Source organism: Ambystoma mexicanum, chromosome 9, assembly GCF_040938575.1.
Source record: "Ambystoma mexicanum isolate Mex_15411 chromosome 9, UKY_AmexF1_1, whole genome shotgun sequence".
Classification (NCBI taxonomy): Eukaryota; Metazoa; Chordata; class Amphibia; order Caudata; family Ambystomatidae; genus Ambystoma; species Ambystoma mexicanum.
The window spans coordinates 1,018,918,527-1,018,935,293 of NC_090931.1; the positions used below are offsets into that span (position 1 = coordinate 1,018,918,527).

The 16,767-nt window shown below is 44.7% G+C and overlaps 1 protein-coding gene across 7 annotated transcripts in view; it reads left to right on the forward strand.

Annotated features, from left to right (window-relative positions):
- The window catches only part of LOC138488896 (sodium channel protein type 2 subunit alpha-like), a 1,049,646-nt gene that overhangs the window by 915,045 nt on the left and 117,834 nt on the right, over positions 1-16,767 (forward strand). For all 7 annotated transcript variants that reach the window (XM_069616277.1, XM_069616276.1, XM_069616279.1 and 4 more), the window contains one exon: positions 8,910-8,963. In XM_069616277.1, coding sequence (XP_069472378.1) covers positions 8,910-8,963 — 54 coding nt within the window. The remainder of the gene's footprint in view (positions 1-8,909; positions 8,964-16,767) is intronic.

Consider the following 16,767-nt stretch of genomic DNA (forward strand, 5'->3'; position numbering starts at 1 on the left):
GACAGCGGCGGGTCCCAGACCAATGCCCAGGCAAAATGGCCGCCTAGCAGGACAAAGGAATGAATCCCGAGTGCATGAGGCGGCAGATGCAAGCGCACACAGCACACCAGGATCAGAGTAACGACGCAGACTTCGGGAGGAGATGGACATCTGCGGCAAAATTAATCACGGAAGGGCCGAGGGGACCAGCACCTAAAACAAGCTGCAGACACAGATAGGAACAAACTGGCAGCTGGGACCCGACCCGGACCACTGCTCAACAGAGGGGCCACAGAGGAGTTCATACACAGCACATGTGGAATTCTGTCCTCACACGGACACAGAGCGTGCAACGGAGGTGCTGCGCTCACGTTGGGCCAGCAGCAACACAGTGCCCGGGAGCGGACCGAACAGTGCCCCTGCTCGTGTCGAGTGGGGAAGAAGAATCAGGCAGACACGGCTTTACCCCTGACCCGGAGACAAATAGCAGGGACACGGAGGGTCACTGAGTCGCCTACTGCAGCAGACAACAAATAGATGGCAGTGGGCCCCACCTGAGGCGCAGTGGACTGCTGAGGTGCGGAGGGGGTCAGCGCTCGAAACAGGACAGATAGCTGAGGCGCGACCTGGAGGGCCACAAGGTATAGCGCTCCCACACACCAGAACCACGAAGCAGCAAGCGGAACGCAGCAGGCGGTAAGGGTTCATGCAACAAGGGGAACACACAAGGAGGAGCACTATCACACATCCAAACGCAATGAGGCGGAGCCGGGCTAATATGCACGACTGACCATCCTGCATGGCGGATATCGCCACTGGAACGCCTCCAGGAGGGTGTCCGCCCAAGGCAATGGCGCATGCACCTGGAAGACGAGCCACCCCAAGAAGTCAGGAAATAGCACCCGAAGTTGGAAGTGGGGTACCGCCAGATGTAACAGAGACAATATACTAAAGACTAACAAGGGGGGGTCACAGCCTGGCAACATGCAAAGAAGAGTGCTTTACAGAAGGACACCTCACAGTGTGCATGAGGACAATACCAATACTGTCAATAAGGGATAACCCCCCACCCCCGGAGCAAGAAGGCGCAGAGGCCAATCTAAACACAGGAGGCGCAGACACTGATACGCAGCCCGGCAGGAGATACAAAAGGAAGAGGCCTCCAACACCAGGGTCGCTCATTGAACTAGTATACCCCAAAGGGGAACCATTACCTGAGGACGCGCCTCTAACTCCGCAAGCGCAGCGGGCAGCCCCCAAAGGAACCCAACCACTTGGTGAGCCGGTGCAAGCTGAAGCACCAGAAAGTCTGTCCCCAACCACCTGGAAAGGAGACACGTGGCAATACCGGGATGGCATCCGGGTTGCCTAAAACAAAAGGGAAAGAATCAACTATGGAGGAATTCACAAAAACACCACAGTCAACAGAGGGAGCCAGGAATAGAGAGAGGAACCCTGCAGACGGACAATGCACCAGCATGCAACGACCAGCAGATCTTGTAGGCGATTGCGGATCTGAAAGTAGCATGGGAAACCAAACTAGAGGCAGACATGGCTGAACTCAAAACATCATTGGACCTTAAAATTGGAGCTGTGCAAGAGGAGGTAAACTTATTGAGACAGGACGTAAGAACAATAGCAGAATGCATAGGCGAATTGGAGAAAGAAACAAGCTCTAACACAGCTGCCTGCATGTCACACGCCTCGGAGATACACATACTGCGACAACAAGTGAGCAACCTAGAGAAGAGAGCAGAGGAAGCCGAAGGATGTGCTCGAAGAAACAACATACGTATTGTGGGGCTTTCAGAAGGAGAAGGACCGAACCCTACGGATTATATCGAGACCATGTTGCTGCAAGAAATCGATGGAGGGGCGCTCACCCAAGGGTTCACAGTGGAGAGAGCGCACAGACCCCTGACAAGGAGACCACCACCAGGAGCCCCTCACTCCAACCCACCCCCCCCCGGGGGATAATTGCCAAAATATTGAATTATCGAGGGAGAAAATCCTGGAACACTTCCGGAAAGGGGGCACAATACAAAGGGCATCAGGGACCATTACGACGTACCCGGACTATACACTCCTGGTGCAGAGACGGCGGTTGAATTATGGGACAGTGAAGAGGAGGCTGCGCGAGGCGGGCTACAAATACATGCTGATGTACCCGGCGAAACTGAAAGCGTTTCACAGGAACAGGGCCCTGTTTTTTGAGACCCCAGAGGATGCAACTGAGTGGCTGGATGTGCAGAATTGCCCGTTGGGACAGACAAACAAGAGGAGAGTTGGAACAGACAAGTTAGGCAGTGGTTCCAGAGACCGAGTTGCTGTATAAACTGTGACACTGTGACTTGCATATAAGATAGGGCAAACATAAGCTGGAATAAATGCTAGTGTTGAGCGGTAGACACAGGCGGGCATAGCATATTGTGGCATAAGTATGGGAGATACAGTGGACCCACTGTCGTACCCCGAGAGATAGTTTAGTTGGGTTGCCGGTAGTGAGGTAACCCCCTGCTGAGTCCCGAGTACCGGCTAGCCGAGAAAGGACTAAATGCGGATAGCCTGAGATCCAGGTATGGAGCTGGGCAACACTTGGAGACAGGAAGGTCAGCAGGCGGGAGGGGAGTTGTGGGATTTGCAGTGATATTAGTTAAGGAACAAGCTTACACACACGCTGTACTACGCATGATGCGGAAGATGCGGGAGGACAGAGGTGGGACCGGGTATGGATGAAAGATGGGAGACCTTAAGATAGTAACCTGGAACGTAAGGGGGCTCAACAGCTACTTGAAGAGGAATAAGATCATGATGTCCTTAAAGAGGCAGAAAATAGATATCGCCTTATTACAGGAAACACATCTCACAAAAGAAAAACAAGAGTTGATAAGGAAAAAATGGAAAGGGACCATAATAAGGGTAACATATTCGGCATACGCCAGAGGGTTAATTACCTGGGTAGCACCACAGGTCCCTTTCCAGCTATTACAGTCCATAGTGGAGTCTGATGGGAGGATGGTGATGATGCGAGGATTGATAGAAAACAGAGAAGTGTGTATTATTAATACATATGCCTCGAACCATGATACAGTGGCCTATATCAAGACCTTATATAGTCAAATTACCCCACACCTGTGGGGTGCAGTTATATGGGGAGGTGACTTTAATTGCACGCTGGACCCCAGGGTGGACAGGTCAGATAGAAAAGTAGACAAACCCACCCCCATGGCCAGAACCGTGAGGACCCTGTTGGGAGACTTTTAGCTGGAAGATATATGGAGGCTACACCACCCACATGATAGACATTATTCGCACTACTCTGCCCCACAAAACTTGTATACACAGCTAGACTATATGTTTGCCTCTCCGCAATTGACGAGAGAGATAGTGCGGTCAGAATACAAAGCGAGGGTCCTCTCGGACCACTCGCCACTGGTCTTAACGTGGCAATATTTGCCTCCTAGAGCTAGGATGCCAACATGGCGGCTCAGAGCCGAAGCATTGAAAGACACAATGTTTAGAGGGGACATGAGGGAGGAGGTAGTAGAGTGCTTCGAAAATAACACTGGAAGTGTAGAATCGGCTGGCACTTTATTGGAAGCATTTAAGGTGGTGGCGAGGGGATCAGATATAGCTAAATCTAAAGGGCTGCAAGGAGGCAGGATCTACAGAGAGTGGAAGCGAAACTAGAGGCAGCCATGAGTAGAGGAGGTAACTCCCGGGAGGATGCCGAAACCATAAGCCAATTACAGCAAGAATGTGGGGGGCACTGGTAGAGATTATGCATCTTAAATTACAGAAAATACATAGAAAGGCAACATGCAGGTGGAGACAAGCCAGGGAGGTTGCTAGCATGGTTGTACAATAATAAGACACCCAGACCAACAATCGGAGCCATACAGAGGGAGAGTGGACAAATATTTGATACTCAATAGGGGGTGAATGGAGTTCTATAAAGAACTGTATGGAGACGTAGAAGGGGGAGAATGGAGCGAGATAGTGGAAACACTAGAGGATATAGGCTTACCTAAATTGAGTGCAGAAGAGAGAGAGAAACTAGATGCCCACATCACATTGGAGGAACTAGAAGCAGTGGTTGAGCAGTTACCCACCAGTAAGGCCCCGGGAGTGGAGGGACTCCCTAGTGAGTTTTACAAAACATACAGGGTGGAAGTGCTCCCCCTGCTATTGGCAATGTTAAATGAAGCATTTGAAACAGGGATATTGCCAGAATCCCTGAGGGAGGCGATCATCATTCGGCTCCTCAAACCTAACAAGCCAGGCACGGACTGCGGATCGTACAGGCCGCTGTCTGTGCTGAACCAGGACAGCAAGATACTCACGGCTGTGCTGGCAAATAGACTGAGACCGGTCATAAGCAAATTTATACACCAGGATCAGACCGGATATGTTCCGCACAGGAGCATATCCGACAATCTCAGAAGGCTCCACCATGTCATAGAGCAAACAGAAGGAGACTTGCATGAAGTTGCAATTGTTTCATGAGATGCGGTGAAAGCCTTCGATTCAGTCAAATGGCCTTGGCTGATAGCAGCACTAAAAGAATATGGAATGGTGCCTGGGTACCTGAAGTGAGTGAAATTACTGTATAGCTCACCACTAGCCAGAGTCAAGACAGGAGAGTTCATTTCAGAGAGGTGGCATCTCAGTAGGGGCACCAGACAGGGCTGCCCGTGGTCCCTGATGCTGTACATCCTCGCACTGGAACCCCTAGCAATATATCTGAGGCAACAATACAAGGAGGTGGGGACCTACACGAAAGGAGGGCAACACTTAATATCATTGTATGCCGATGATATGCTGCTATACTTGAGATACCCTGGAGGAAAACCTGCAATACATCTTAGAAGTAATGGAGCGATTTGCGTTGCTCTCTGGCATTGCAGTTAATCCTAAGTAGTCGTACATATTCCCCCTGGGGAGATATAAAGGGATTCCGCTAGAACACTTACCAATACTACAAATACCCTGGGAGACCAGAACCTTTAGATACCTGGGGATTGATATCTATCAAACAGTGGAGGCCGAATACAAATACAATACAGAGAAAGCAGTAGCAAACATAGAGAATAGCATGAGATTCTGGACTAAGCTCCCTTTGACCATGGTGGGGTTGGTGGCGCTGTTGAAGATGGTAGCACTGCCTAGACTGCTACACTTTTTTGGGAATATACCATACATGATACCCAAGCGATTCTTTGTTAAACTTCAGAGCATATGTAGAGGCTTCATTTGGCATAACACCAGGAATAGAATAGTCCTGTGGAAATTACAGAATATGTATGACAAAGGGGGCATAAAACTGCCCAACTTTGAGGTCTATCATTTGGCCAGTCAATTACAATATGTGGCTAAGTGGCTAACGAAAGACACAACATCAGAGTTTAGATTGTTGAGGGCTGAATGTGCTCCGTTTTTCTTGAAAGAATAGATATGGCTGCCCAAACCAGAACTAAAAGGGCGCCCAGGGATGTTGGTACTGGGATGGAAGTTGTGGCGTAAGGCTTATCAGACCATGGAGACCCGACCCCGTGCTCTCTGCAAGTGCCGCTAGTGGCATTGACAGGAGGGGACGAGCAACTGAGGAAGACGATTCGTAAGCACTGGGAACCAGTGGGCATTGCAACAATGGGAGATATATGGCAAGAAGGGAAGGTAATGGAATTTAATGTACTGGTAAAAGAAACGGGTCTACACCTGGGGCAGTATATCACTTGTACCAGATTGATAAGGCGGGTGAGAGAAACATGGTCCCAAATAGCGCTGGAAGAGCAACCCGATACGACCATAGACACAATATATGATATCGCAGAGGGGGGCACAAGGTTTCCCGAATATACGAACTACTGATGTCTAGGATGGGGAAGGAAGTGACCCAGCTAAGACGGGACTGGGAAGAGGAAGCAGGGGAACTCATGAATGATGGGTTGTGGGACTGCAACAAATCCAACTATATGTAACCCACAGAGCGTATATGACCCCCCCAGAGGATTGCTCGATTCTAGAGCGCAGAACAGCAAACATGTCCCAAATGTGGGGAAGTGGACGCAGGGATGATACATATGTTCTGGGCATGCCTGGAAATTGGGAAATTCTGGGGAGAAGTAGCCCACCGATTAACTGAGAAAGGGATCATGCTAGATGTGGAATCTGTGTGGGCATTCATGGTAGGGGGTTTTCCTAGACTGCGCAAACTGAAACACATGAGCAAATTTAAGGACTTGGCTTATATACTTGCCAAGCGTAGAATTGCCATGGGCTGGAAAGCATGCAACAGACCAAAGGTAGAGGTCTGGTGGAACGATCTCCAGAAATGGGCTGAAGCGGAAACAGCGGTATGGAGTGAAGCGGCCAATAGGCCAATAGGGGAGGGGAGGAGGAAGCGGAAACTCTGATGGCCACTGTCTGGGTCCAAGTGGGCCTGTCCAAGTGAACATGATACCTCTGGGGATACTGAGGGGGAGGTACCCTTAGGGGACTACAAGGCGGAGGGCGAAGTGGAGTAGGCTCGAGTTAGGGGGGGAGGGTAATGGGTAAGCAGTAGATATTTTCGATAGTACACATGATGTTTAAAGTTGTATGACATGCACTGCTGGGGTTGTTTGGTTTTTGTTGTTTAGATGTTGTAAAAGTTAATAAAAATTGTTTTAAAAAAAAAGTAGTGTATTGATTACTTAAAATGGCACGCTAACATAACCATTCCGTAGATTTCTCCATTCGATTATTTTATGTCAGGGTACATTTTGGATGTGAGGTCTGCGAGGGAATTGACATATAAAATCCTCGTTTATAAATAAATACATGGATCCCTAAATTAACATTATTAAAAATAACAAATAATTTGAACCATACATAAATTAATCCTCTTCAGAACATATACAATCTTTCCACTTATATGTTAATAGCAAAATCACCATTCAATAAAAGCAACATTCCATTGTGGTAGATGCCTTAACCTGGACTCCCATTAGTTCGCATTACAATTTGATTATCCAGTAATTACTGTACACATGCTTCTCAACCTTTCCTTTCTTCTGGTCCTCATTGGATTTCAGTCCCTCCAAAGTCAGAAAAAGTACTTCCTCCTTTCTAAATTTGGGTTCCAACATAGGCACTTTATATAGATGTTCACATATGCTCACCAAGGGGCCAACGCAGTTACTCACCTTGTATTTATCTTAAGTGCCTTATTGACAAAACAGGACACCTTGCAACACAAAATTGTAGACCTCTTGATAGGTGCCTTGCTTTATTCGTAACCCGGCGAGAGCGAAGCAGAATGCGACAAGCATTCTGATTGGCTCTCGCCAGGTCTCTACCCGGCCGGGAATCCCTCCTTCGGGATTCCACGGCCTTTGTCCCCGGCAGGGGGCGTGGCAGCCCCTCAGCCAATGAGGAGGCTCGAAACGGGGCCATCCCTGCTCCGAGCCTCCCCGTGGCTGAGAGGCTGCCCCCTCACCCCCCGCCGGGGACTCGGGTAAGTCTTCTTTTTTTTTAATCCCTTCCCTCCCTCCCACCCACCCACCCGAACTGACCTTCTTGGTCCTAAGTCCACTGCGGGGGACGAGGGAAGCCTCCAGCCGTGAGGAGACTCGGAGCGGGTCCATCCCTGCTCCGCGCCTCCACACGGCTGGAGTCTTCCCTCGTCCCCCGCCGGGGATGCAGGTACTTTTTTTTTTTTTTTTTTCCTCCCACCCTCCCAACCCCACTTACCTTCTTTTTGATCCTTTTTTCGGGAGCGGACGCGCTGGGAACACTTGTGTTCCCAGCGCGTCTGCTCCCAATGGCCGCCATGGAAGGGGAAAATGGACTCCGTTTTCCCTTTCCATGGCGGCGGCCATTTTCTTTTTTTTTCTCCCGAAATGGCGCAGCGCCGAAACGCGAGACAATAAAAAAGCTTTTAGTGCCCCGGTCACACAATTTTTGCAGGCCGGGGTACTAATAGCAATAGAACCCTCGCGTCGGGGGCATTACCGACTCTGGTAATGCCCAGGGGCCTTCGGTAAGGCCCCCGACGCGAGGGTTCTATTGCTTAAATAACACACTTGATAGTGTTTCCCTCACAAAGTTGTAGACCTCTTGATAGTTGTCTTGCTTTAATAACATACTTGATAGTGTTTTCCTTTAGATACAGCACAATTAAATGAACAAACGAAAATGTATGTACTCTTGACCTGTGCATCCTTGTGTGTACTTCTAGAAATAGTTAGTTTGCCCTTAATTTAGTCAGAGTTTATATATTCACTCTGCATAGTTAATATATAAACTGGAGTTACTATGTGTGACTAACTTTCCCAACTTCCATAAGGAACATCTCTCAATAGTGCTTTGCGGGACAGTTATTCCTTCACTGAGTTCTAGCAAAACATCTCTGCTGTTTATTAAACCTTTGTTTATTAGATCAATCTGCAGGACAGCAAACTGAAGGAATTAAGGGCTCTCTGAGATGAGATCAGGTGATTATATGCCATTCCAGGATGCCTGTCAATTTAGTCACGTGGTTTTCTGCAACTTCCTATTTTTGCATCTGTTTTTGTACCTCCACCCTAAAAATAACCTTAATCAATAATCCATTTGAGCAACTTAGCCTGTCTAGTGGCCTAACCATACTGTAGCCACCTTGAGATTACAAGCAATATTTGCCCTGAAAAGGTCTTGGCATGCAGATTAGTTATCCCACTTCCTTACAAACTAATTGCAATTAGAGCAAATGTTCACATGATATTATGGTGTTTGATAGAATGGACAAATAGTTATCATTAAGCATTTGATGGTATCAGTAGTCCTATAATTAAAGGTAAAGTCCGTTAAAGTGTAATCTGTGGAGATTGCACTTTTAATTGTTTTTATGTGTTCATTATTTTATGTATTCTTTTACAATGGAATAATGCCTTGCTTCTTTTTTTTAGGCCACATTTAAAGGATGGATGGATATTATGTATGCAGCCGTCGATTCACGTCAGGTTAGTATGCCCAGCAAACATGGTTGGTTTGTATAAATGGAGATGAAAGATAAATATTAAAATATTTCAGAACTTGTTTCTTTTATAAAGTGTATTTAATAATATATTTGTTTATCTTTCTGCCATCGATGATGATCACATATCCACATCTGCTGGAAATTACTAAACACATTTACAAAATTGTGCTTGCGAAATAACACCTTCCCATAAATTATACATTTTTGTAATTATCAGTTTCAAAGCTGAAAAGTTAATAATTGACACATGTGGCATTAACATTCAGAGAAAGATGCATAGATGACTATATTTCAATCTTGAAAGCCCTTTACCCGCATTACAATGGATTGCCATGATCAGTTGCCTTGAATTAGAATACAGTAATAAATCTCCATGGAATTAACCCAAATAGTGTCTGAAATGTTCTCTCGGCTCCAAATTCCAAACTTGTTGTGGGGTCTAGCAGAAGAATTTCCATTAACCTGAAAAGGCTGGATTTATTTTGGGACCAAAGGAAAAGAACAGCTTTTATTCTTTGACATAGTCGTGTCTATAAATCCCAGCTATTGTGATTTTTTTCTGTACCCACCACCACAGGAGGATCTCCAAACCCCAGATTGAGCTACACATTGATACAACTCTAGGAAGAAAGTAAGTCTACAGTGGAACTGCTAAAGGAACTAGTGGTTTAGACAAGGAATCCTATAAACATATTTCTCATACTTCTACAGCCAGCCAGACCCATTACAGGGGTCAAAGATCATAGTTGACGCAGGGTAAGATCCACCACTCGGTACAAAATAGTTCCATATGCCTTATTCATGACTGGCTCGCAGCACCCCACCTTGATATAAGTAAAAACAAACTTCCATTTAAAAGTCATAACATTTGAATAGTTGGTATTAGAATAACATTCAAAGGTTGCACAATTCAGTCCTTGACTTCATTCCTCTAGTAGAATCTACTTTTAGTTTATTCACAACTCTAATAAATAAAATATTGATTTATTTTGCAAAATTCCATAAAAGAGCAACTCATAGTTTGTAAAATTGCACATAAGTAAATACTTTTTACAAATTAGTGTACACTTGTTATATTGAATTAGCTCTCAGCTCAATCCCAGAAACTCAGGACCACATACAGCATTCATTTTTATAATCATTTTAGGATTCAATAGTCATCATCCCTTCGTAGTTTCCTGGCATCCAATCTCCCAATTTTGTTTATTAACAATGCTAATTTCTTGTTGCCCATCCCAGTACCAGGCTTCCTGAATAACAATAATCATTATTAGAATCAACAGCATTTCTCCATGTACCTTTCACCATTAGCATCTGTGAAACTGATCAATCCTAAAGGCATATCTTCTTTGTTCTTACACCATGATTTCAATGCTCTAGCGACATTGTGGAGAATCTTGCAAATACATAAATATTGTAGGGGTTAGACAGTGAGTATTAATTCCTCTATACTCCCTGAACCATACTAACCTGCTGTCTCTTAAGGACAAGGTTCAACCGTCTTTATATGGGACTTTAATATACTGTATTCGTGTGATTCTGATATGCTATAACACATGAATTTCCTCAAACTAACTAAAGAATTCCTGGAGCATCTACCTCACCCCAAGGGCCTAAAGCAATCAGCGACATTGATACAGCTTAACTAGCTCATTTTCTGCATGTCAGGCATGTATAGAAAATACTGTGTAGTTAAAGACTATTGGGCGGGATAAGGGAGCTATACAGTTTTACTTCTTACTCCATTCTACTTAACTCTCCCCTTTTCCTTACTTTATTTTAATACTATGACTAGCACATTCCTGGACTGGGTTAGACATTTCCCATTCGTGTCTCAATACTAGAATTTAAAGATTAACTTTAACCTGCTTGAGCTACTGGAGTCCAAACCTGTTTGTTTACTTCCCTGAAAGAATCTTGTTGCAGATAGACATCTATGCTCCACATCAAAACCAATGATTTTAGGCTACTGATAATAAATCAAATAATTATTGGCTATAGGTTTAAAAGTGCAAAACTGTGATAGGTGTTCAGGTATCAACATTCCGTTAAGGCACACACATGCTGTTGTGTGTTTGGTGAGGTTTACTAAAGCAAAGGTTGCCATATTTGGGTGCCATGCATGCCCAGTGTGTTGAACTCTGTAGCTAGCCAGGTTCACCTGGCTACCATTGTGTGAAAAGCAGTCATCCAAATAGTCCTAATCATTTGAACCCTTTATCCTTCCTTTGTCCAGGCAAAAGAACACTTTGGTTGTTTTCCTTGATGCAGTGCCATTATGTTTGACTTATCGGTAGTATCTTTAACTGACACGGGTAGTATAGCTCAGTGGCAACACGCTCGTCTTGGAAGCAAGTCGATATAGAACAACACAGGTTGGAATCCCGGGTCCGTGCTTAGAAACCTCTTTAGTATGAAGTGTGTTATAAATAACCAATTATAAATAAATCCCAGTTTACTCTTAAAATAATTATTTATGATATACATGGCATGCAGTAAAGAACTTCCCCAATTCAGTACACGTACTCAAAAACATATTACACATCACAAAATACAAGAATTGATATCACTAAGGTTTACATTGAAGGCCTCAAATGGTTTATATTAAAGGCATCAAATGGTTAACCTGATAATTTGGACATGGGTTAAAAAGAAGAGGACGAACACCCAGCTTCTGTTAGGAACGATTTGTATTTTTACAACTTTCCTTCTTTTGATATCAGTGAACCCACAGCTATTGGCAGTGTCTTGAGCCTTGTTTTAACTTTTGGAGGTAAGTAAAGCATTTTTGCCACACTTCCTTTGCTCAGCTCACTTATTTTAGGGGACACTGCGCGCAGGGAATTTGTCCCCTTTCATGATTGTCCTTTGCTGATTAATGTAGCACACATCACATTACGGTGATGTGCTGCAGCAGTACTTTGTATCCATTTTTGTTTCTCTCTAGTATCATTTGTTAGCTTTGATGTGCCTAAAAGCTGGTGGCAGTGCATAAAGTTCTACTCTTTTTTTTTTCTCTGTGTGCCCATGTGCATGTTTATTTTGTACCACATTATGCCATTTTGAGTACTGCCACAAGTTGTAAAAAAAATGGCGTAACGAGGATATTTATGTTCGTGCTTTTTATTTAAAGTGACAGGATGTTTGGGGTTTTTTATAGTGTTCCCAGCACTCCATAGTGACACTACATACTCATCTTTCCTGGGTTAGTCCCCCTGGGACCATATACTTTCTGTGCCTACACCTTCTCGTCACCTTCTATGTCTTCTAGGTCAGGGTCTCTACCCTCCTATTCTCTGCTGCCTTCTCTCTGTTCAGGGCTTCCACCTTTATTTACTTTATTTGTCCTTTCCTGCTCTTCCTTCACATTTGTCAGAACTTTTGTCTTCACCTTCTCTATCTTCCTCTTCATCAGAGACTTCATCTTAACCTTCCCTGCCTTTCCCTCATCAAAGGCCTCGCCTTTGTTTCCTCTGCCCTTTTTTTGACTATAGCTATGGCCAGGTCTCTATTCACTTGCCTTTTTGTTTCCACTCCGGTATCCTTCCTTTTCTGTATTTCCGCTCTCCAACTTTTAGTCTGCTCTGGTCTCCAGGTTTTACAACTAGTCTCTTCTGTCCGGGTCTTATAATAAGCTTCTCTTCCCCAGGAGTTAAGACTTGCCACTTCATGCCTTACAAGGTCTTACAATCTACCCAGGAATCGTCCCCTCCCTTCCTCTCTGTGTCTTGCAATCTGTTTTTCCACTCCAGATCTTACAGCCAGACAAGCATTTTTCCTCTCCTCTGGGTCTTTAAATCTGGTCTGCTCCAGTAATTGTCTTCCTCTTTAACACCACCACTCACCTTCTTTGTACCACAAAACTCCCTTCCACTTTTGTCAAGAAAACTAGACTTTATATAGTGCTTGCACTGATGAGCTTCCTGCTGATTGGCCAGACGGTTCAAATTCCAACACTGGGCATGCTCCATGGCAGGGGATGCTTTATAGTTCTCAGTTCATAGGGGACGTCTTTAAATGGGGAAGCTGCCATCTTGGATCCACCTTTAGTCTGTGTTTGTTCCTGACTGGGTACAAGCTGCTTGTTCGTTCCCCTGCCTCAGACTGGAGAGTTTCCCTTCTCTGAATTTCATTTTGGTGACCTCCTGTATCAAACAGAGCAGGGTATTAAGCATATGAGAGGAGATTGGAAAACACCTTTTCTTTTGTTTGATGCAGTGCTGGTATCCTTTCCCTTGCTTTCAATGGAGGCGGCAGCTTCAGCTTCATGTGATTCTGTCTCACTTGTGTTGGCAATTGTGAGGGAGACATGAGCTTGTTCCTCACAGAGATGCTGGCAGTGTGGGAAGGAAGTGGGGCTCTGTTGTTGTGTCCGTTAACTGTAGGGATGAGAAACATGCTTTCCCAAGACTGCCCCATTTGGTGGGAGAACTACCTTGGTTACCCCAGTCTTTCCCATTATCTTTATTATTCCAAATCTGTAAACACGTTTTGTGAGTCTGGCCTAGGTTTTACTCTGTTGGGAACAAGGGATTATTTATTTTTTTATTTTCTTTTTATTTGTGTTTATAGTGTACAAAGTACCTTACACAAAACGATGACATAGAAGTATCAACATCGCACTTTACATATCATATCATGAAATCACTACACATTTCTAATTAAATACTATAAAACCAGATATGTTAAGATCATTGACCTAAAATCATACCAACAAAATGTCATCCCAATCCATATCAAAATGTAAAACGTTCTAAATGCAAAGGTGCAGTCCATATTCAAAATGTGTTTTTCGTCCTCAGTCACCAAACCTGTTCTGACCCATTTCACCACCAATTCACCTGCTTTTCATGTTAATAATACCTTTGGTGGGATTGCCCTTTAATATCTCATAACATCCTCGTTGGTTCAGATGCATCTCTCCCATTCTGATATATTCCAACGGATCAAGTACAACAATGTTCCTCCCTTTATCAGCTAACTTGATTACAATGCCCTGATCTTTACTTAGTGCATTTAGTGCTTGTCTTTCTACCTGTTTCAAATTGTCATATGCTCTGTTTGTCTGCAATGTAGTTAAGTCCGTATTCTCAAAGGCTGAGGACAGATCCAGTCCTGCCACATATAACTTTCTTCCTATGTCTCCCCCAGCTTGAGACAAAGAGGCTGCCAGGGACAAGCCGCTCACTATCATGCCAATTCCCTTCCTGTAACCTGCCTGTAAAGGACTGAACCACTGTATGCTCTCTGCCCACGTAGTGAGAGCCTTTAGTACAAGGGTGGCAAGTATTTGATGAAGCGTCTATTAATGAAATGGGTCGAAAAATTGTGGGTTCTTCTCTTTTACCTTTTTTGAGAATTGGTACGATAGTTATGTGATTGCATGACTCTGGAATCATGCCAGTTAAATAGTATCTCGGCCCAAAGCTCTCCATTGTTTTACAGGTATCCATTGTTCATGCCGTCAAGGTCACACGCTCTAGAATTCTTTAGCTTTACAATTATATTCTTGATCTCAAATATGTCAAAATTATATGACCATTCTGTCCCGACAGTTGCATTTTGAAATTACATGTTGACAAATTGCCTTTCATTACTGTTAAACTTGGCAGTAATATACCCAATCACCCTATGCCACACAAGAAGACTGATGTTTTATTTGTGTCTAATGTTTGTTGTTTCATTTCCACCAGATCCATCTGGCATGCTTATTTAAAAAGTACACAGGGAAATCTTGTTTCTCCTTCTTGTATTTTTCAGTTCTGTAACAAGGGATTATGGGAGATGTTGTCCCTTTTTGTTAAAATGGTGTGGCCCATCTGTCCCAGGGATGTGTTTTCCAGCCTTATTCCTGGACTAGGTGACCTGACCGAGTCTTATATATGGTCCATGCCGTCCTGTGTCCAATTTTCCACTTCATGGATCCATTCAGTGTTTTGTTCAAGAGGGGAATGATGGAACATGTCATTTTTTCTGGTTTGTTTATCCCAAAGAGATTAGTCTATGACTGGCATTATGTTTTTTCTGCAGACATCTGCTGCTGTGGAACTGGCGATACCTTATCAAAGTAGATGTGTCAAGGTCAATGTGGTCATTTCGGCACAGCACATAATCAAACTGGTTGTGCCTTATGGCTCAATCTCTGCTTTTTTCCTTCTTGTTCTTTGATCGCTGTCCCACCCTCTCAGGTCCGGAAATGCCATTTAAGGCATGCACTTTTGCTGGATTCAGTTTGTTTTCCCAGGCAAAGCAGGACTGTGAGGGGCCTTGCTGGGAATGGGGATTTCAGACTACCTGGTCCCAATCCACACTCCTGCCCTTATCTATTTAAATGCCACAGGGCCTCGTCATCGGTGGGCTCGGGCAGCCCCCAGCCCACATTTCAAATGTGAATAAGAGTCCTGGAGCAGTCATTGGGCTCGGCCACCAGAGCCGAGATCTGGAAAAAGATGAGTTCATGCCAAGGACCTGGACAATTGCTGTTGAGGATGAAAAGCATTGCTAAATCAATGTCCTAGAAGCATTCCCGGCCTTGTGCTGCTATATTTAAAGTCCCTCTTCCGTCCTTCAGCTATGGATTTTTGGGACCAACCAACCCTGAGTCCTGCAACAAGATAAGACGCCTTCCATCAGAAGTGTCCTGGGACCATCCTGTGAGCTGTGCAGCCTCTGCTGAGGCCTCTCCGCTGCACCGGTCACCACCCTCAGCTGGAGCTCGGCACTCTACAGGTAGATTACTTGTGGCCTAAAACCATCTCTCCTGGTGCTGTTGCTTTCCAAAATGAAGGGGGACCGTCCTGTAGCTGAGTCTTCTTCACTGCCATGAATCACGTCTGCAGCCTGCCGATCAGGATGAACTTCGCTTCTGCTCTTTTCTGCCATGTCCCGGGAGTCTCCTTTTTTCATGGGACCTGTGCTAGCTACTATCCTCAAGTGATTTGGCCATCCTGCTAGATTTTCAGAACAGTCTTACCAACAGCAAAAGTAAGTGGTCTCAGTGATTCGGAATGCCCTAGTGGTCAAATTAGAGTAAGGTGCAGAAGTGTGTTTACTGGTTTTGTGTCCTCCCGCTATAAAGATTGTATGGCCGTAAAGTTTACTTTCTAATTTTCCCTTACTTGGTCGTGATCAGTGCAGTTCTGTCCAAGGATGCCACCAGGGTAGTGTGGTGGTATTGGGAGAGAACCCCTGAAAGCGTTTACTTACTTTAAGGGATCACGAGTAACAACAGTGTTATGTTTGGTGTTCATTACAGATTTGTATAATCGCCAAAAAAAAGGGGTTGGAGAAATCCCACCTATCCCTATCCCTAACACTAAAAAACTAAGGGCTGCCTGTGTCAGGCTGTTATAAATCAAGGCAGTCCTCTGTCCGAAATCCTAAACTGATCCTCACAAACTATACTTAATGCAATGTGAAAAATAGGGATGCTGCTAGCTGTACACCTACAGCTTCTTATAAGAGTTCCAAACATAACGTTCCAAGTACAGAAAAGAAAGACCATTAAAGTTCCAGCAGAAAAGGGGGCATGCCCTTCCCATAGTTTCCTTCTGGTTGTTCACTTGATATCTTTGAATATTCCACAAACTCAAGGGGGACAACTCTTCCCCTGAGTTTTTCCCATAGTTTTTTTCATATAGTTCTTTACAATATCCATTGTATTTCTCTCTGAGGCTCACTTGTCTTCCAAAAAGTGGTATGGTTCTTCCCTTATTATATGTTCCACAATTCAAGAAGGGGTTTCAGCCCTTGTGTCTTCTCAGCCTTTTCCTACCCCTGGTATACTC